The sequence below is a fragment of the Schistocerca piceifrons genome, chromosome 2, assembly GCF_021461385.2.
Source record: "Schistocerca piceifrons isolate TAMUIC-IGC-003096 chromosome 2, iqSchPice1.1, whole genome shotgun sequence".
In the NCBI taxonomy this organism is placed as follows: domain Eukaryota; kingdom Metazoa; phylum Arthropoda; class Insecta; order Orthoptera; family Acrididae; genus Schistocerca; species Schistocerca piceifrons.
In genome coordinates, this window is record NC_060139.1 from 187,073,044 (window position 1) to 187,096,330 (window position 23,287).

The window sequence follows — 23,287 nt, forward strand, 5'->3', positions numbered from 1 at the left end:
AATTACTTACAGTCCTTTAGACAATTTCACATTGTCTACTTGCATCCTATCTACTTTGGCTACTACAGTTTTTAACAACTCCCTTGTAGTAACTCTGCTCCCTCTGGCTCTGACCATGACATAGTTACCCTTCATCAATCACACACATAGAAACGACAAAGACACTGAAGCACACTACTCTCCAAACACTCTTCATTATTTGACATTCTTATATACCGAGCCATATTCTTTGCTCAGCACTGCTGCCCTTCTCAACTGCACAAACTAACACACTTAAGGCCAATTCACACTGGCTGTCACAGCACTATCACATCACATCGCACCACTGTCACATCAAGGTGTATTCACGCTGTCCATCGCGTCTTGGCATGCCAAATGAGTTCAATTTATCTGATTCAACTCGCATGGCTCTCCTCAATTATTTTTTGGGGTAACTGCGCTCTTTGCAAGATGATTTTCAATTGTTTTTACACACAAAGTGTACATACACAATGTGGTAGCTCTTGTACATGGATGCTGGAGTCCAAATTTGTACGAAAATGATATTTATCGGACTCAAATTTGCAGTTTCCAGGGATAGCTTGTATATTATAGAAGACAGCAGAGGCACAAAATAACGTAAAAATGAGTGTGGATCCGAAAATGTCATTATGTGGTACAGAAAGGGGATTTAACATACCATAAAAGGATTATGAGGTTATTTTTGATCCGTCATTGCAACTACAAAAATGTGTGATTTCTTCAGCAGACCTGTTTCGCTTTATTAAGGTAAAGCATCATCAGTGGTCTATAATTAAATTTATTTACATTTTGATTTGCTTTTTAGATCGAAAAACAGTTCGTTAAGAATGGGTTGGTTTGTAATTACGGTGATTTTTCGGCTGATTTCTCGCTTACGTCGTGGAATGCCGTCTGCTAGCACATCGTTGTTTTTCTGTGTTAGATGCAGATGTAAGCGAGAAACCAGCCGAAAAATCACCGTAAGTACAAACCAACCTATTCTTAACGGACTGTTTTTCGATCTAAAAAGCAAATCAAAATGTAAATAAACTGAATTACAGACCACTGATGATGCTTTACCTCAATAAAGCGAAACGCCTGTGTTGAAAAAATCACGCATTTTTGTAGTTGCATCGATGGATCAAAAATACCCTCATGAATTATAAAGCAACTATGGACACTATGGCCACACAAATGAAGAATTTAGATCCATAAAAGAAGTTCTAGGAAGAGGAATCTGCATTTATAAATATTTTAGAAAATCGAAGCACCAGTTTTTCTCATTTGTTATGTCAAGTAGGAGTCAGAATTACTAAAAGGGACACAATGTTGCGAGCTGCCATCACATCCTATCAAACATTGGTTTGTTTAGCGTTTAGTTGCAGTTCAGTGCAAATTTTTATGCAATTACATAACTCCCCCAGTACCTCTCTCTTCAAGATTTATAGGTTCTCTTTACATCTTGTATTTGGGTTTTAATAGTTCAAGTGCCTTATTTGTACTGGGGTTCACTAGTAAAATCACATATATATGGTCCACTGGTGCTTGCAAAATTGTTTCAAACACAGTCCAGAGAGCTACTTAGCAAAAGATAAGTCTGCCACAAACACATATTTAAATGGACAACTATAGTACATAACATGATGTGCTTTACAAATATGCTGATGCTTCAGAAGAAAAGCATTTTACCACTCTTGTAGTGTTTGGTTTCGGTCCATTTCTGTGTAAAACACTGCAAATGCCTGGCAACATACAAATAAATTCCACTAATTAATCTCTGGTTCCACCTACAGCAATTCTTTCACTTCGAGTTTCAGCCATATTGCAGTCCATTTCAGTGTAAAATACTAAATATGATAACATAATATATAAAAATCGCCATTATATATGTAGTACAGGGCAAGTAATTTAGTAGGCTTATATCGTACAATTTAGACTGCTGCTTTACTGCTTCAATTAGTCTTTCATCATTTATTACAAAATTATAAATTTTAACAAAAGAAATAATGAAAAAAACAATTTATAGCAAACACTGAATAACTGATATCAAGCATGAAAACAATGATGAAATGAAATATGGAGATCTGCATTGGCTGTGTATTGTGAAGAAATGAGCTTGGTGTGTCATGTGATCAACAAGGGATAGAAGATCTCAGCTGTCAAAACTTCCTTCCCAAAAACCTTGATGGTATCATGAAGTGACAAGACATGATGGAACACCCAGAGTGGACACCGCCATTTTAAATGCATTGCAGAATGTTTTGACAGAATGTGACATGATAGCCAGTGTGATTTGGCCTTTATCCTATAATTCTCAGACTTCAGCAGTGTGAAATCTGAATACTTCTTACAGCACTCAGTTTCCTCTCCTGAATCACTTTGCATGATTAACACATTACATACTCCTACCCAAAGAGGCATACCCCTTGCTTGAGACAAAACATACTAGACAACAAATTCTTATTTACTGCCCTACCCTTACTGATCTTAGCAATAAAAATACCCATTGTCTCTCTATGATATTTCAATAAAACATAAGCAAAAGGGCTGAACCTATGTTCACGAATCTACAACCCTACAGTTGTCAAGTCCCTTTCCTCATCGAGAGATGGCAGTTGTAGGCTTTATTGGCCCTCTTCTATTATCAATTGAAGTCGATCTGGGGGTGACGGAAGATTTCTGTTCTGGATTGGGCAGTGATGGTGGGTCGCTGTGATATTTAGGCTGGTGGCTGCTGGGTAAAACAATACCAACAAGTCCATCACTTTATTACAACTAATGGAGATACACTCAGATGCCAGGGTGTGGTAGCCACACCCATCATTGCATGTGGTGAACTAGATTTATGCAGTGCAGTTTTAGCTGGGACCAGCCAATTGGTCCCAGTGTATGGGCCCCAGAATGCTGATGTCTGCAGCCTGTTAGCAGCCTGTATCCTTGTTTAGTATGCCACACAGTGCGAGTTCTATCAGCATTGCAGTAAATGACTGGAGCACTTGCAGAGAATGCCAGCCTCTGTACAGGAAGCCCCCATCTCTGTGTGTGGCAGTGCAAACGGTCATAGCACCCACACCATTATAAATGGGAGAGAGGCTGTACTGCCCTCATCACGACCCACTGCCCACTGGGCAGAATTCGACTTGCTGCTGAGGCGAGCCTGTGGCAGCAACATGTGTCGTAAAGAGGACCTGGTGCTATTAGGTAGTGCTGTAGCTGGGCTAGTGATGGCTGCTTACTGATCCATGGTGTGGTAGTGCCTAGCATAGCCCCCTTGTCGTGTTTGGTCTGTCAGACTGTGAATATCTCTAATAATCTCTACTTACACAAGACAGCGACTCATATTTTGTGCCAATGCATCACTACACCTACATAGATACTCAGCAATCCACCTTACAGTGCGTGGCGGAGGGTACCCTGTACAACCACTAGTCATTTCCTTTCCTGTTCCACTCACAAATACAGTGGGGGAATTACGACTGTCTATATGCCTCTGTATGAGCACTAATTTCTCACACGTAATATATGTTGGCGGCAGTAGAATCGCTCCTTGTCATGTTCCTGACAACATTTCTGCTAGCGGCCGGTGGGGAAACTGCTGGGCTCATTCTGTAGGACCCTTGTCTTGCTGCTATGCTGGTAGGTTCGTAGTGCCACGGCTTGTCTGTCTCGCAGTGTATAAACAGTCACGTTTCTTTGATGTCTACCAGTTGCCTGTAGCTTCTGCAATGCTACATTATCATGCTTCCACGAAATCGCCAATAAATAGTGGCAGCGCTGCAATACTTAAAAATAAATTGCTTCGGGAAATGCATAGAGAATGAGATGTGGAGACAACATGGAACACAGTTGTTGTCATAATAAAGACATCTGTAAATGTGTCACAAGTAAAAATACAAGTGATATATCAGTATGGAGAAACGCACAATGCTGTGACTGAGAAATGGCAACAGACTTTGTTCGATACCTGGATGAATTTAGAGGTACCATACGTTATCTTTCAGAATTTATTAGTAGATGCAGATGTAACTGTCAAGAAAATGTTCCCAAATGAAGAACATCTGTTTATTTCTATTTAAATTAAAATTTTTGCTCCTTGAAGTCAGTGTTTCAAAACTTGTGTGTTGTGACCAAGGAATTGAAACTGAACAAGTTAAGGAAAAGTGGCATACAGCAACTGCGTTGGTTCAGGCACCTTCGAAGGTTCGCATTCGCTAAACGAGTTCGGATCTAGACACGGTGACTTGTCTTTGCATCAGGCGGGTGAGAGACAGCACCTTGGATGCTCGAGCAACTTTATATTCTGGAAGCAGCCTGGTTGCAAGAACGGAACGAATCTGTGAGACGTGATAGACAAACGCCGTAGAAAGAAAAACAATCTAGAAAAATCGTCACACAGTGAATATACTTATGCACTAAGATCTGCTTTGTAAACTACTGACTGCTTTGGAAAGAGACACGTGTTGTATACGCACTAGGGGCAGAAGGCGATCACAGCAAAATAAAATAGTCATCTGTAAACGATGTTGGAGTATCTTCGCGCTCTTTCTGTCTTTGAGCTCGCTGTTGTAAGAGTTGAACGGCAGATTTTGGCAGATATTGCGTGATTATGAGGGTGATTGGTAGTGGTTGTTTGCTTCCTAATTGAATCACCTGTGACGAATCGATTTGAGCAAGCTACTTAATCGTTTGGTAGTCATATTTGTGCCGGTTTGGTTCATGTTGTGACATCAACCATGTCTGAGTTGGAAAATAAAGTTAACCTACTGCATAACGCCCTTCATCGGGCTTTGAGTATGCTTGTTAAGCCAGCGGATGAAAGTAAGTGGAATTTCACAGTTCTGAAGTTGTCACTTCTTTAGCTGCTGTAATCTGCAGCCAAGCGGTGAAAAAGAGACTCCATGAAGTAATGCCCGCATAGTTGATGTACGCGAAATAAAGATCAAGTAACGTGTTGCAAATTAGAGTGACGCGATTTCTGTACATTTCACTGGTGCTGCGTAGACACTGTTTGCGTGATAGATAATTTCGTTCCCTTCACCCCTCTGCTTCCTATTGCCTCTTTACCGCCGTTTGCTTAGGAAATGGAAAAGGGTATATACTACACATGCACACAATAAACTCATTCAGGGCAGCAGTTATTGATTAAAGAACTGAATATGTGTCAAATAGGATTTGCTGTTATGTAAATGAAGAAATAAAGAACCATAATGACAGTTTTCCCTTCCTCCTTAAAGTCATAGTCTTGCCACACAGCATTAGACCCCAGCGTTTTTAAATATTTGCTGTATTTTGCAACCGATTCATCACCTTATGTATGTCATTCTGGGTTGCTTCTGTATGGTTTCTCTCACCTTATGAACATATACTGAAATGACAATGAATTTGTAGTAGTTAGTAATTCTAAAATTTTAACTACTATATTCTTTAGTTAGGTATTAACTTATAATTGGTAGCTCAATCCTTGCATTACCACTACCAGGTCTTGTCAGCAACTTGGGTCCAACATCTGTTTACCCATATGCTGCAAACATATTTGGCAGTGTTTTAGAAACCTTCAAAAGGGCAGTTGTATGACTAAAAATACTTACTAATCACTGTATCTGTGCTAAAGCAGATAATTTATAGCCAAAGTCTGTGAGAGAATGACAATTCAGTGCATATTAGTGTCCAGGAATAAACAGATCATTCTAAAGAGTGAGAATAGATACAATAGAAACATTATTGTAATGAGCTGCTGAATTTTAAAATTAAATTTTATGGTGTCAGTGCTTTTTTTTTGTGTGTGTGTGTGTGTGTGTGTGTGTGTGTGCGAGAGAGAGAGAGAGAGAGAGTGTGTGTGTGCCACATGCAAGCAATTTGCTGTTTTGATCTTGTGTGTGTTGTACACGTTTTGGGTGAGAGCTGCAGTAGGTTGCCCTGTCTTTTGGAACATTTTTTTGTAGAATAGGTCTGTTACTTAAAAAATTTGAGTGCATTTAGAACCTGTATCTTCAGAGCCTGTAGCTGAATCTTCTTTAGAGCGTCTTGGAGTTCAGTGTATACTTACATACTGCAATGTAAGATTTACTAGCCAAAGAATGTTGCAGTATGAGGCATAATGGGAGTGAAACAACTGTCAAAAATGGTAGAAGTTGCTCCTTCTCAGGGAAGATGTGTAGCTCCTTCAATTTTAGTTGACAAACCGGTGTGTTATTATATGGAGGACAGGCTAAGGCTCTTACACAGTTGTTGAAATATACAGGAAATTGTCAAAGCTATTGGTAGACAAAATAAAAAGCCATCAGTACTGCAAAAATTTTTTCTGATATGCTGCAATACTAATCAGATTTTGATAGGCGGGAAAATCTAATGTTAGATGTCGAAACTAGTAGTGTATATGGAGCACAAAAAATAATTTATATCCGCACTGAACTGTTTTTAGTAAAAGATCAAACCGATTGCTAATTCCTACACAAACTTTTGTGAAATAATTTAATACAGTTATAAAATATCCACATAATTACGAGCACATTAAAGATCACCAAAACAGTTTCATAGATGACAGGCTAAGAATGACCACCAAAAACTGTTTGCAGAGTACATGAGAAGACCATTATGAGAAGTTCACATGGCTAAATAAATCATATTGGAGTGGCCATGCAGAAAGTTTACAAAATATTTAATTGTTCAACTTACACCTATAAAATACAGCAAGTAATGACTATGACATAAATGAGAATAATTATACTCCACCTGGAGCACTCCTGAGACGATTTTATGGGGCTGTATTTTGAGTTGACATTAAGATTAGGTTATGACAAGCTAGATTATCAATATACCCACATCAGAACAACAAATTCTGAGGAAGTAGAGTTTGAGCACAAGAAACTGAGTAACATAAGTGCAGAGCTATCAGTTGACCTGCTAATATATGGTATTGCACCTTGTAAGTCTCATTCAAAGAAAATGTGAAGCAGAGTTGGGTGAAATAAGATTACAAAAAAAGGGGGGGGGAAGCCTTCAAGGTAAACAAATTTGCAAAGCAGTTTGTACTGTTCTTTCTCACAGCATCCAACTAATTTAAAGAATTACTGAACAATTAATCTCATTTATTGAAAAAGAAGTCAGCAACAGCATGGAATACAGAAATAACAAAATAATTAGAAAGAAATGTTATCAAATAATGAGAAATCATACATTTCTTTTTAAGAATATTAAATTTAGAAGGCTTTTGAGGCCAAGAAAGTAAGAAATGGGTAACAAAGTGGACAGAAAAAAAGAAAAAAATGACACTGGGAGAATGTGGTATACTGGAGAGAGAGAGAGAAAGAGAGGAACAACAACAAAGATAGAAGAATTGGAATTCTTGTCTCATCATTGTTGGTCAACAGGGAGGAAAATACTTACAAAAATTCAATTTGTTTATGCTGGAACTAACATTACAACATACCATGTGAGACTGTAATTAGTGGTAATCATTGGATTCAGGTGAAAGTAACTTCTGCAAGGTGATGCAAATCATTAAAATCATTTGGTATCAGATCTAAAGACAGAAGCAAGCCGGTTATGAAATTAGATTGGAACTGTAAGAGTCTGATGACAGGAAACCATTTTCAGTCACACTCTATGAAGATGAAAAAAGTGTTAATAGAAGTTGAGTCTGACTTGTGATATCAAACTTAATTAGGGACATAAAGAAAATAAGGTCTTTGATTATTGACATTTATGATAGAACTAATCTGTAACCTCTCCCTCCTAACATGTCCTTCCATTGACTAAGTTTTATGTGACTGACATTCAAGATTGTTAGTGAATCAGATGATTTTCTGTTCTCTACTAGAGAAGTACCTGTATTGTGTACTGTCTTTGTTAAACAGGTAACAAGGGAGAACTTCATGAAATACTTGAGCTTAACATTCAAAATGCCATGAAGGAGTTAAAACTGGATGATTTCAGTGATATGCAACCTCTTCATGGGATAAAATGTACTGTCAATGCAAACAGCAGTGTGAGGTAAGTTTGTTATGATTGCATTTTATGTTTGCTTTTCCCATGTATGCAACAAGTACCATTTCCTTCTCCAACACCTTGCTTTCTGTGTCCTTGTTTTCGTTATCAAGGAACCCTTAACTGTGTCCTTGCATGGTAGGCCCTATTCTGATGTGGGTCAGTGAGAATTACACCAGCTGAAGCAGAACAGTTAAAAGCACTTCAGAATGCCCATCCATTAGAAGATAATTTTGAAGTAAAGAAGGCTGCTCACCAAATAGCAGTTAGTAAGCAGCTGCACACACAGAGAACTTGCTGGCTTTCTTGAGCTACAGAACAAATACACACACAAAATGCACACTGTCATGTGCCTGTGTCCCTCCATAGTGCCAGCTGGACGCACAGTGGCCCTAGTGCAGTTTGGCAAGTGCATTGGGTGGAAGGCAGGAAGAGGGGTTAGGGGTGGGTAAGTAGCAACTTGCTGGTTTGCTGGCTAGCAATTGGGGAGAGAGAGGTGACAGATGTATGGGCTCGGCATATGATGCATGAATACTGGAGTCGCTGGGGGGAGGGGTAGCGCATGATGGTGATGTAGAGACATGAATTGGGAAGACAAAGAAGAAACTGAGGGGTGGAAGCTGTGAGACAATGGGTTAACAGAGACTGGGGCAAGAAGAGTTACGGGAGTGAAGAATGTTTTACAAAGATATCTACCATCTGTGTAGTTAAGGAAAGCTACTAATGGAGGGCAGGATCCAGATGGCCTGATTGTGAAGCAGTTATTGAAATCAAGCATGTAGTTCTAGCTGCATGTAACACCACAGGGTTGTCAACTTCATTTTTGGCCACAGTTTGGCAGTGGCCATTCAGTTTGGTGGACAGCTGGTTTGTTGTCATACCAACATAAAAAGCTGTGCAGTGATTGCAGTAGAGTTGATATGGCTGCTTTCATAGATGGCCCTGGCTGTAATGGGTTAGGATAAGCCTGTGACAAGACTTGAGTAGGAAGTGCTGGGTGGGTGGATTGAGCAGGTCTGGCACCTGGGTCTTGTACAGGGATATAATCCCTGTGGCAAGGGGTTGGATTTGGGAGTGAAGGAGGGATGGACTAGGATGGCATGTAGGTTGGATGGGCTATGGAATACCACTTTAGGAGGGGTGGGAAGATCTTTGGTTGGATGTCACTCTTTTCATGGCATGATGATAGATAATCAAAGCCCTGGCGAAGCATTTAGTTCAGTGGTTCCAGTTCACCTGTCCTAAAATGATATTCCATTACCCACCCAACCTACAAAGGTTTTGTAGTCCAGCTGTATGCTACTTGTAATCCCTTGCCACACGGTTCATATCCATGTCGGAGACCCAGGTACAAGATCTGCCAAATGTACCCACCCAGCACTCCCAACTACAGTCTGCACACACAACTATGCTACTCCACAGAGGCTGAGACACCTGTGAAGGCAGCCATGCCACAAACCAATTCTGCTGCAATCACCGCACATTGTTTTATGTTGGTATATGACAACCAACCAGCTGTCCACCAGAATGAATGGCCACTACCAAACAGTATGGCCAAAAAGAAAGTTAACCACCCCGTGGCACAAAATGGTGCTGAACACAAGATGCCTGTTTTCAGTGTTGGCTTCACAAACTGGGCCACTTGTATTCTTGCCTCCACCACCACCTTTTCTGAACTGTGCAGGTGGACATTTTCCTTGTAACATGTCATTTGTTCCCGTAACCCTCATGGCCTCAATCTCTGTTGATCCACTGTCCCCACATCTGCCGCTCAACAGTTTGCTCTTCCTGTGTTATCACCCCTTACCAGTTCACATGTCCATGTCACCTTCATCGTACACTGCTCCCCACCAGCTGTGAAAACTGCGCATCACATGCCTAGCCCATACATTTACCACCCCACACTCTTGCATTCCTTTTCTGAGCCACTGTCTACTAACTCCTTTCTATATATGAGATTATTTTACATTTTATTTTGAAATAAAGTACAATATTTTCCTTAATGTGCTTAAATTATGTTAAAGCTGCATCACCTAAAAATTATTGCTTTGTTAAATAATTTCAGTAATTTGCAGTGCAGGACAGCCCCTTGATTTCTGCAAGTAGTATTTTGCATCATTCTGCTAGAGTCACCTTAGACATACCCTGTTTCTCTGTTTAGCCATGTATTCTGTCATTAAAAATTTATGAGCTCAGTACTAAAGAAGTGTGGTTGGACATTGGTGTCACTAGTAGTGTTTGTTGATGAACTGTTTTCACTGTTAGCGTTGCCACTTTTTTGGAGGGACAGGTGATATGGAATTTTTACATCAAATTTGACTTTAAAGTACAGGGTTGGAGCAGTGGACATACGTAGAGGCTGCCACAGTCAAGCCCCAAGCCCTAAATCAAAATGTTATTGTGTTGAACTGTGTTCTGAATGCTGTGGCAGATTAGTTGGTTTGGGAACATGCACATGAAGATTTGCATGCGCAAACCATCAAGATAAGCTTTATCAAGCAGTAGCAGTGGTGTTCATAAGATTTTTGTACAAACAGGGGAAACATTATATACAAAGACTTTAATACTGACTTTGTGGAGGAAAAAACTGATCATGTGTACATAGTTACTGATGTCCATCTTTGTATTACTTTCCACAGAAGTGTCTGCAAACTGACGAGGATAAGGTAGTGATTGAAATTTTCATTTTTATTGCATGCTATAAGGTAAAAATTGCTCTGCCAAACTAGTTTTGAACTGAAACACCCGCCTTTCATGTACGCTGAGCTCCCAGTTATGCTGGATTGCTTATAGGTGGCAAATTAAAACTCTGCTCAGAGCAGTGTAATTCAGTCTGAATGGAAACCTGTGGCTATTGATAAATGGAACTCTTCTTTATACCATTTCACTTGGAGGTGCTTGTCTTCGGCACTGTGGGAGTGTCCCTGTGGAATCTTGAAGGAAAGAGTGGTAGTCCATGACAAGCTGGACATTTGTAGGTTTAAAAACGGTGCTCATGTAGTACCATTATTAATTTACCATCTGTGAATATTGGGAACTAAAAACTAGTCCAGCACACAGTTTTAATTTATAACATGCAATCATTTCAGCGTGTACTTTATACAAAGGAAGTGATTTCAGTCTTAACTTTACTTTCAGTTCAACAGAGTTTAATGAATTGTTTATAAACATGTTATAAATACTTTGAGCTACTTATTGTGTTGTATATTTGCAGGATCTGGACCTAGTTTTGTTACAAAGACAGATTAGGATAAATTTAAACAAAAGTGGATGGAAATTGAAGTTCTAGATATTTAGTTCAAATGGTTTAATTTAACTGACAGCAGTTTCATTATGAACAGTACTATAAAGTTCTTCATTGCTCCACCAAAAGGCAAAAAGTTCACACCTGGCAAATTAAATAAACTGATGAAATTAAAGTGATTTAATTGGAAAGTGATGTAAAAATTGACACACACAGAATATAGGTCTCTGACCTCTGATTTTGGACAGATAATAGTGAAATCCTTGGGCTATGAATTCACTTACTTAAAGAAATAAATAGTTTAGCACCAAAAGTGTATACCCTGGTAAGTTTTATTGATACCATTTAGGCACCAATATCAATCTTATAAAGAGGAAAAATTTTACAAAAATCACTGTCATTGAAAAACAATCGTTTTTTTGATCATGACCATTTGTTCAGCATGGTAATGAAACACTTTGCAACCACTCAATGCCTTACCACTAGACCAAGCAATGGTGTCCCCCACTTATACACTTACATTATTACTCTGTAATTCACTCAAAAATGTGTGGCAGAGTGTTCGCAGAACTACTTTCAGGCTCTCTGCCATTCCGCTCTTGAGTATCACATGAGAAAAATGAACAACTAACTCCTTGTGTAGGAGATTTGATTTCTCTTATTTTATCATGATGGTCATTTCCCTGCATTCTGAAAATAAAGTTGGTGATTGTAATTTCATGAAAAGATCCTGCCGCTATGAAAAATGCCTTTGTTTCAGTGATTGCCCCCCCCCCCCCCCCACACACACACACACTGACTTATCATATCTGTGACATGCTCTCCCATACTTTTTGATTATACAAAATGAGTTGCCCTCCTTTGAACTTTTTCAATGATTTCTGTCAGTACTATTTGCAGTAAGGATACTACAATGTGCAGTAGTATTGCAGAAGAGGACAGACAGGGGTAGTGTAGGCAATCTCTATAGTAGATTTGTTGCAAATTGAGTGTTTTGCCAAAAAACGCAGTCTTCGGTTTGTCCTCCCTACAACATTTTCCATGTTATGCTTCCAGTTTAAGTTGTTACTGATTGTAATCCCCGGATATTTAGTTGAATTGATAGCCTTTATATTTTATATTAAGTGTCAGGAAGTCATTTCTGAAAGTATTTGTATGGAGTGTAGCCATGTATGGAAGTGAAACATGGACGATAATAGTTTGGACAAGAAGAGAATAGAAGCTTTCAAAATGTGGTGCTACAGAAGAATGCTGAAGATTAGATGGGTAGATCACATATCTAATGAGGAGGTATTGAATAGAATTGGGAAGAAGAGGAGTTTGTGGCACAACTTGACAAAAAGAAGGGACCGGTTGGTAGGACATGTTCTGAGGCATCAAGGGATCACAAATTTAGCATTGGAGGGCAGCGTGGAGGGTAAAAATCGTAGAGAGAGACCAAGAGATGAATACACTAAGCAGATTCAGAAGGATGTAGGTTGCAGTAAGTACTGGGAGATGAAGCAGCTTGCACAGGATAGAGTAGCATAGAGAGCTGCATCAAACCAGTCTCTGGACTGAAGACCACAACAAAAATATTTGTGTGATTTATCTTGTATCCAAAATGTAACATTCCTTTTAGTACACATGTGGAGGACTTGACATTTTGTTATTGTTTAGTCAGTTGCCACTTTTCACACCTACAAATATCTAGCTATTGATTTGGATCTTCTGGTGACTTTATTAGACGATAAATGTCGTCATCTGAGAACAATCTAAGAGTGCTCCTCAGATTGTCTCCTAAATTGTCATATAGATTAGGAACAGCAGAAGACACACAACACTGCCTTGGGGGAATGCCAGATATCACTTTGTACTGTGACCTTTCTGACATGAACTCACAAGTCCTGTTGCACAGCTGAGGCAGTACTCCATAGGCACAGAATTTAATTAGAAACCACTAATGAAGAGCAGTGTCAAAAGACTCCAGGAAATAAAATGTGGAATCAACTTCAGATGTTTTGTCAATAATACTTACTACTTCGCGTGGATAAAGAGCCAGTTGTATTTCACAAGACTATCATCCTGATTTGTGTTGATTGTCTGTTAGTAAATCATTTTCTTCAAGTGTTTCCTAAGAGATGAGCACAGTACATGTTCCAAAATACTATTGCAAATTGATGTCAGTGATATGGGTCTGTATTTCAGCAGGTTACTTCTATTCTCTTTCTTGTACATTTGTGTGACTTGTGCAACTTCTCAATCTTTAGGTGTGGATCTTTTAGTTGAGCAAACTGTTGTATACGATTGCTAAAAATTGAGATATTTCATCAACATACTCTGAAAGGAACATAATTAGAATATCATGTGGACTGGAAGACTTCCTTTTAAGTGATTTAAGTTGCTTTGCCGCACCAAAGAGATTGAATTCCAGATGACAGAACCTTTTTGAATTTCCTGTCAGATTTCAAGACTTTCATTTTGGAAACAGTTAAAAGTGCCTTGACTTAAAAATTGACACTAAGCCAAGCATCTGTAAACTCTTTCGTTAAAACTTCTGGGCTGAGAGACTGTGGTCGATTGTATTTGAGTCACATTTGGTCTGCGCTTTTATAGTTAATAGGAAAGGACTGGATACTGTCTCTTAGGAAGGCATCAAGCAGAATTTTTATCTGCTCTTTAAATATTTATGTTTTGTGTTTATTCTTAGTGGATTTAGATGTTATGGTATTCATTCTTGCTTTAACAATTTTGCGGTGTTTATTTCTTTCGTGACATTCTCTATTTGGTAAGGACTGTTTGTCACTTAGACGTACATTATGCTGTCATAACCGTTCACACTTATGGGATCCTGAACTAATTGCTTGAAATAATTGTAGGAGAAAGCATTCAATAAAATTTTTGATGTTACTTTATGCCTTCTTTCAAATCTATTTTTGCCACCATATTGAGATTAGACTATAGACTTGACTGACTACTGACATATACTGGTGTTAACATGATAGCAATCTGTGCTAGGCATCTGTAAATGACACCGACTGACATGATAAATTTTTCTCTGTTGAATGTGTCAAGTATGATAACCAATAAAAGTATCCTTTTGGCATTTTCTACTACCTTGCCAGTGTCATAAAATTTTACTTGAAAAACAAAAAACAAAAAAACTTGCCAATGTCATAAAATTTTACTTGGAAAAAAAAGTGGTATCATTTGTACAGCACTTGGTCAACTGTAGTCATAGCTTCATAACATGAGCTAGAGTGTCACCCTAGCAGACAACACAAAAGATACAAAACAAATCTGAGTTTGGGAAAGCCAAAAGTTGCATCTCACAAGATTTTGTACTTAGTCCAATCCTATTCATATGTTGTATATGAGTGATATTTCAAACTGTGAATTGTGTTAATGTAAGTGTACTATTTGCTATTGTCATAAGTTAAGGAGCATTTCACTTGGCTGGATATTTGGAAGGAACATTAGTGTATCTGTCCATTTGTAAGTATGTGTTATATATTTTGGCTTTTATGGCCTGTCCTACAGCCTTGATCTTCTGCCCATGAACTTTGAAAACAAAATCTGTCCCATTATACAGTAATAACAATTGATATAGAACCAAGGCAACAAGTGAGTTTGATTTGACTGTGTCATAGAAAACATCTTAACTCTTTAACATCACAAAACCCAGCTTGGGCAATTCTCAGTGACAGGATTGACTTACTAGTCCCAAAAATAGATATTGTATGTCACCTAAGAGACAAAACCTATTGTACAGATTTGCTAGTGCCCAGATTGTTAACAAATTAAAATTGAATATCATGTCAATTGATCAGAAACCTTCATTCCATTTTGAGGTTAAAGTTAAGAATAGGGGCAATGCGACCTGATGTTTTTTCGACTTATTTTATAGAATTCTCGGATGTACGACCAGGTCATGTCATAATTCCTCCACGGTATTTCAGCAGACACACACATTGCCATTCATCAGGGATCACCTGAAGAAGGCAACAGGTCTGTTTGCTGAAATATTGTGAAGGAGTTACGGCTTGACCCAGCAGGACACTCAAGAATTCTATACAATAGGGAGAATGTTGGCCAGGCCTTGTTCCCTATAATATATTTATGTTGGTGAGGCACCAATTTTGGATAGCCAATGGGAGGATGCTTTTCGGTAATTAGAACTCTTATCTTTCATACTGATTTGTGTTTAAAAGTACATATATGTTATTGTAAGTACTTAAGAATTAGAGATCACTCACAAAAAAAGTGTAAGTGTTGAGTTGTCAGTAGGAAAACTTGCTAGTTTTTTGAGTTATCCTTTGATGAGCTGGATTAAAGTTCAAAGTTAGCTAGTTTTCCTTCTTTTGTGTGTACCTATTGACAACTCAATGCTTCTTCTTTTTGATGAGTGGTCTCCTTCAATCCTAAAGTACTTACCACAACATTTATGTGTGGTAATGTGTTATTTTGAGACAAGGCTGTAGCGTACTATCAGAAGATATTTTTTTTCCCAAATCAGTGGAGCCAATGTCAAAAAAAAGTAGCAGTGCTAACAGCATTATGTAGAATTGATAGTGTAATATCTGGCAAAGATCTGAAAAATCTCGGGGTCTTGCCTTATTTGTCAATACATTACATTTACCATTTAATAATAATCACTATAGATAAAAAGTCATCACTTAAGGTATCAGTTTGCAGTCATTAAGTACTGTAGTTTTGGGAACTGAGAAAGTGCCCCTGACATGCAATAATTCCTATCATTAATGATAGTTATTAATATACTCCTCAGAAACGGGTTATAGTTGCTGTATCTTTTTGGTAATGGATACCTTGACTCTTGCTGCATCCTTAAGGATTCTTTATGTTTGTGGATGCAGGCATGTTCAGCTTTTTATGTCAACATGATCATTATGAAATTCTTTAAACCAAATGGTGCAGGTATCATAAACTAGTAACACAGTATATATATCTAAAAACAAAGATGATGTGACTTACCAAATGAAAGTGCTGGCAGGTCGATAGACACACAACAAACACAAACATACACACAAAATTCAAGCTTTCGCAACCAACGGTTGCTTCATCAGGAAAGAGGGAAGGAGAGGGAAAGATGAAAGGATGTGGGTTTTAAGGGAGAGGGTAAGGAGTCATTCCAATACCGGGAGCGGAACGACTTACCTTAGGGGGAAAAAAGGACAGGTATACACTCTCTCTCTCTCTCTCTCTCTCTCTCTCTCTCTCTCTCTCTCTCTCTCGCGCTCGCGCGCACACACATCCCCACATACACAGACACAAGCAGACATTTGTAAAGATCTCTGCCCAAACTCTTTGCCTTTGCGCGCGAGTGTATACCTGTCCTTTTTTCCCCCTAAGGTAAGTCTTTCCGCTCCCGGGATTGGAATGACTCCTTACCCTCTCCCGTAAAACCCACATCCTTTCGTCTTTCCCTCTCCTTCCCTCTTTCCTGATGAAGCAACCGTTGGTTGCGAAAGCTTGAATTTTGTATGTATGTTAGTGTTTGTTGTGTGTCTATCGACCTGCCAGCACTTTCGTTTGGTAAGTCACATCATCTTTGTTTTTAGATATATTTTTCCCACGTGGAATGTTTCCCTCTATTATATTAACACAGTATATAGTTTGATGACTGATGAGGATCTTGCACACTCACCACCACGTCACCTCCCCCTCTCCCCCACACATGGAAATAATCATGTTCAATATAGTGTAATTTTGGATTGATTTGGGTGCCAATAGTATTAAGTGTGAATCCCTAACACTTCAGAGTCTTATTGGTGGCATCATGTAAATATCCTTATCCATCACTCCTCTGCCAGTCTTCTGCTGTTGGGTTGTTTGGGGAAGGACACCAGACAGCGAGATCATCGGTCTCATCGGATTAGGGAAGTAAGTTGGCCGTGCCCTTTCAAAGGAACCATCCCAGCATTTGCCTGGAGCAATTTGGGGAAATTGTGGAAAACCTAAATCAGGATGGCGGGATGCGGGATTGAACTGTCGTCCTCCTGAGTGCGTGTCCAGTGTGCTAGCCACTGCGCCACCTTGATCGGTCCCTCTGCTATTATGTGCATTAGTGCCCCATTTTATGCGACTCGCCCACCCCCTACCCCCAACATCTCTCTCCATTATAAGTATAAACCCTTTCTTCAGATACCTGCCTTCCCATTCTTGCCCTTACAGTGCTATAGGAGTTCAAATTGTGATTTAATTTTCCCATGGTTTTCAAAATCACTTAAAGGAAATATCAGGGTGTTCCCATTTCCAGTACTTAAGTGTCTTTCTCCTGCTGAGCTTGTTTAATTTCTTTATATGTTTTCAATCATATTATATTACCTACTAGTTTATACAAAATGGTAGGCAGTTATTAGTACCAGAATTACTTGCTTTGTTGTTTGTATTAACATGCTAACTCCTTACTGATACAACTAATTACTTCTTTGCAAAGCTTTATTTATACCTTGCAAATGTTCTTTCATGCTGTGGCATGTTTCTATTTCTATTTTCTGAACTCTCTTGTGTTTGTCTAAATATTTAGAATTTTGGAAAAATTTAAATGAAATGTAATTTAATAGTTCCATGTCCATCTTTGTAGAGTTAAGTGAACACTAAATACTAAAAGGAAATGTTTACATAGTGTGGGTAGCAGTCACAACACAAAATAGTGACCTGCCTCTCTAGGACACGATATCAGTTTTATATGAAATAAAATATTAGTTCAGTACACTTGATTAGCCAGTTATCAAAAGTAATCTCCAGATGTAAAAAACAGTCTCTTATGGGACAGTTTTTGCACTGATTAATTATGGGATAGATATATGGGGCTATGCTGCTCACATACATACAAACAGAATATTAACCTGGGAGAAAAGAGCAGTCAGGATTATCCATGGACTAGAGTATAAAGACTTCTGCAGGGAAATATTTGTACATCATTAATACTTCAGTCTACTCATTGTATCTTTACAAATTAATGAAATTCTGTGTGACACATCAGAACAAAGCAACGAAAGTGTTCCAATGTGCGTGCAATACAAGAAAGAGAGTGCTGCTATCACCAATTTTGTAGCCTTATAAAGTACACTAATATTTTTAGCATGGATAAGTAATCACTTACCCATATGTAAAATGTATCTACTCTCTGTTTGAACAAAACTTGTAAAAAAAAGTGCTATGAAGGTTGCAAAAGTCATCAGTTGGTGGCTCCATGTGAAACATCCAGTATAATAGACAAATAAACTATGCAAACAAGTTTTAGAATTTCCCCCGATACTGCAGTTATACAGTCATTGTAAGAAAAGAAAACAAATACCTAAGTAAATATTGCACAAGGTATTATTTTTAGTATGTGGACTGAGACGTGCTCACAGCCCATGTGCCACCAAAAAGATAAATATGAGCCATGAAAGCCAACAATGTGTGATGAAAATACTGCCTTCTGGTATATTTTGTGGCCTCTTTTTGGCTTTTTTTTCATTTTAACTGTATAAGAGATTTTAATTTCTTTCAATGCAGTTGTTATTACTATTAGATTATTTTAATAAAGAGGCAAAAAGATATCCATGCTATTTACTGTACTAGCAGTGTCTTGGAAATTACGACTTATTTTTGGTAATTGAGGTTTTATTTTCTTGTGTTAAATTGACATAAAATTGTAGACTTTTACAATATGTGACTGCTTATTTCACAAAACATTTCATTAACAAATATCTGTATTAGATACTCCTTTCATTCTTGTGATTTTACTAACACTAACCCGTGTACTTTTCCATAGGTGGAAGTTTGTATGTGTAACTCTTCACATCCTGCTATCAATGAAGGTGACACTGAAGCTGCTAAGTGCAATGCCAGCAGAAGGCAGGAATAAGGGACCGAAAGACTTGCTGAGTGTTGCACAACAGAAGACCATTCGCACCTGCCTCCAGTTTGTCGTGTCCATGGGGCTGCTGCCCAGCCTTCTGCCTGGAGTTGGTGTTGCCTTGGCTGCACGCTGCTCCAGTGCTGCCAATCTTAAGGATGAGGAGCTTCTGTTGCTGGAAGTAAGTCACTATGCTGTATGTGTTGCCTTCTGCTGATAGTGAGGCCAGACGTAGAAGACCTTGTTGCTCTTGCTCTGGCATTGCCTCTCCTCTGTTGAGGTCCAGGTAGCTGTAGACAGGAGCTTTTAGTTGTAGGAGACTTGCAGAGTCACTTTGGATGGCTCAGGTGTACGCTATATGCTGAAAATGGCCACTTGGGTGTCAGAGTGCACATGCAATCCAAATGTGACTGAAAGCTGAAGTAGAAAGTAAAATTTTCCACAATATATGGAACATACACTATCTGATCAAAAGTATCCAGACACTCTTTGTAGTGCAGAAGTAGTCACGAGAGGCAGATCCACCAGTATAAAAGGAGGTGGGCAGTATTCTATTGTCTGTATAGAAGCAGTAACAGCAGACTGGCTTGGTCAGGAGCACGCAGTGACTTCAAATGTGAACTAGTTATTGGACATCAGTGAACTAAAAAATCCTTAAGGGACATTTAAACTCTTCTGAAGCTGTCCAAGTTCCGTCAGTGCTGTGATAGTGAAGTGGAAACACGAAGGAACAACCACAGCTAAACTGAGACCAGGCAGACCTCATGTACTGATGGGTGAGGACCAGTGAGTATTATGGAGGGTGGCTGTAAACAATTACATGAAATCAGCAGAAGGAACCACTCAGGAGTTCCAAAGTGCTACCAGCAGTCCTACTAGCACAATGACTTGCGTAGGGAGTTAGAAAGGATGGACTACAGTGTTCGAGCAGCTTCTTGTCACACAGTCCTGTAGTCAGTGCTAAGTGACCTTTGAGTTGGTGTAAAAAACAATGCCACCAGACAGTGGATGAGTGGAAACGAGGATTAATCATGCTATGCCCTGTGGCAAGCTGGTGGAAGGATTTGCATTTGTCAAATTCCTGGGAAATGTTATGTGTGGTGTGGTCCCCATGTTAGAAAACGCTAAAATGCAGAAGGATATGAAGACATTCTGCACCATTATGTACTGTGAACAGGTGAGGAACAATTTGAAGACTGTATTAGCAAGCCACTGCACCCTGTCATAAAGCAGCATCTTTGAAACCGAGGTTTGTGGACAAATATATTGCTGAAATAGACTGGCCTGCCCAGAATCCTAATCTGAACCCAATGGTACAATTTCAGGCTGAGTAAGAATGTCAACTTTGTTCTATGCCCCAGCTTCCAACTTCACTACCCCCACTCTGGATTTCGCTCTTAAGGAAGAATTGCTGGCACTCCCCCAGTCATTGAAAATGTCCCAAACACTGTCAAGTGTCTCAAAATCGAAGAATGGACACACCTATATTAATTTCCACTAAGAGGTGTCTAGATACTTTTGATCAGATAATGTATATAGGAAAGACTGACATGCCCCCCTCCTCCTCCTCCTCCTCCTCCTCCTCCTCCTCCAGGACATGTAGTGTTTAAAGTTACAGATAGAAATAGTAGATCTAGCAAAACACCAAAGTAATATGACAGTGAAGTCAAGTAAACGTCTGTCATGTTGATCATAAAGTCATTCAAATGTAGCTTGAATATGATAACAAGAAAATATTGAAACAATATGGTGATACTGGGTTACTGTTATTTACCTAGTACTAACTGAAAAAACTGCACATACAATATTATGCTGAGAACAGGCAGTCTTGTGAAGTAATACTGAATGCATTACCAGGCAGTAGCTTTGAACAACTAGCATTACAGCCCACTTTTAGGCCTGCAGCTGCTATAGTTGGAGTCACGAATGATGGCAGTTGAGCTTAAGCGTGTTCTGCGTCCCTATGTCACGCGTTCTCCGACAGCCAATGGGCATTCAGTAGTGTTCTGAGTGCTCTGTTGTGAATGCCGTAGCTAGTGTGAGCATTAAATGTGATCGTAGCGAGTTGTTTACATAATTTCTATTCCGTTTGTTGCGGGTTGTCATTGATGGTGGTAACAAGCGACAAATTCTGCTTAAGGAAACAAGAGACATAATCTGCAGGCTTATACGCTTTCTTCAAGTGCAAAGCACATGCATGCACATACTGCAGCTGTTGCTTGGAATTGGCAACAACGCAATCCCTGTCCGTAGCTTGATATGCACGAATTGCCATCATTAGTGGATTGGGCTATACCATACCCACATTTTGTCACCAAATACACATGGATGTGACCATGGTGCTATTACTATGGCAATGATCAGAAAATGTGTAAAGGTAATATGGAAAGTTATGGAGTGTGTGTGTGTGTGTGTGTGTGTGTGTGTGTTAGTTGCTAACTTCCTATGTGCAATAAAAGTGTTGTGGTTAGAAGTTCAAACACAGCCAATCATGCTCCAAATAAATGCATACCAAGTAAAATAATAAGAGGGCAAATACACGCCTTCGTATAGTGATAACATCTACATGTGTACACTGCAGACCACTATGAAGTGCATGGCAAGAGGGGATGTGCTGCTCTACCAATTAGTAGGGTTTCTTCACATTCCATTCATGTATAGAGAGTGGGAAGAATGATTACTTAAATGCCTATGTGTGCGCAGTAATTAATCTAATTTTATCCTCATGATCCCTATGTGAGTGATACATGAGGGTTTGTAGTATATTCCTAGAGTCATCCCTTAAAGCCAGTTCTTGAAACTTTTAGTAGACTTTCTTGTGATAGTTTACATTTATCTTCAAGAGTGTGAGAGTTTACTTTCTTCAGCATCGCTCTGATTCTCTCCCATGGGTCAAACAAACCTGTGACGAATTGTGGTGCCCTTCTTTATGCATTTTATATCCCCTGGTAGTTCTATTTGATATGGGTCCCACACATTTGAGCAATATTCTAGAACTGGTCGCATGAGTGATTTGTATGCAATTTCCTTTGTAGGCTGATTGCATTTCCCCCAGCAGTCTACCAATAAACTGAATTCTACCCCCTGCTTTACCCACAACTGAGCCTTTGCGATCATTCAGTTTCATATGCCTACAATCTGTTACACCTAAGTATCTGTGCTAGTTGACCAATTCCAACTGTGAGACATTGATATTATAGTCATAGGATACTACACTTCTTCGTTTTGTGAAGTGCACAATTTTACATTTCTGAACATTTAAAACAAGTTGTCAGTCTTCGAACCACTTTGAAATCTTATCAAGATCTGACTGAATATTTATGCAGCTTCTTTCAGATAGTGCTGCATTATAGATAACTGCATCCTCTACAAAAAGTCTGAGGCTATTATCAATATTGTCTGTAAAGTTGTTACTATACAACATGTATAGCAAGGGTCCCAAGACACCTTCCCTGGGGCAAACCCGAAGTTACTTCTACATCTGACAATGACTCTCCATCCAAGATAACGTGCTGCATCCTTCCCACCAAAAAATTCTCTGGCCAGTCACAAGGTTTACTTGATACTCCATATGATTGTACGTTTGAAAATAAGCATATGTGTGGTACTGGGTCAAATACTTTTCGGAAATCAAGAAATACTGCGTCGACCTTATTGCCTTGATCCAAAGCTTTAAGTGTGTTGTGTGAGAAAAGTGGGAGTTCAGTTTCACTTCATCGATGTTCCTGGACTCTATGCTGGTTGGCATTGAGGAGGTCATTCTGTTAGAGATACCTCATATTCTTAAGATTCTACAACAAATGGATGTCAAAGATATTAGACAGTAGTTTTGTGGATCACTTCTACTAATCTTCTTATAGACAAGTGCGACTTGTGCTTTCTTCAAACTTTGGGCACTGTTTTTTTTTTTTCAAAGGATGTACAATAGATTATGATTGGAAGCGAGGCTAACTCATCTGTAAATTCAGTATAGAATCTGAAAGGGATTCCTGTACCTTTTCAACTACTGAGCACGGCACGGTTTTGTGTTTAAGTGATTTACAACAGATTATAGTTGGAATAGGGGATAACTCAGCTGCAAATTCAGTATAGAATCTGATATGTTTCCATCAAGCCCTGGAGCTTTTTTCAGTTTCAACAATTTCAGCTGTTTCTCAACCGCCACTGACACTAACCTTTACTTCGCTCATCTCTTCACCTTTACTTTGCTC

At 39.0% G+C, this 23,287-nt stretch overlaps 1 protein-coding gene across 2 annotated transcripts in view; it reads left to right on the plus strand.

Moving 5' to 3' along the window:
- Positions 1-4,561: 4,561 nt before the first annotated feature.
- Positions 4,562-23,287, plus strand: part of LOC124776419 (transport and Golgi organization protein 6 homolog) — a 111,647-nt gene continuing 92,921 nt past the window's right edge. For both annotated transcript variants that reach the window (XM_047251413.1, XM_047251414.1), the window contains exons 1-3: positions 4,562-4,818; positions 7,857-7,992; positions 18,993-19,257. In XM_047251413.1, coding sequence (XP_047107369.1) covers positions 4,734-4,818; positions 7,857-7,992; positions 18,993-19,257 — 486 coding nt within the window. In that variant the 5' untranslated portion in view covers positions 4,562-4,733. The remainder of the gene's footprint in view (positions 4,819-7,856; positions 7,993-18,992; positions 19,258-23,287) is intronic.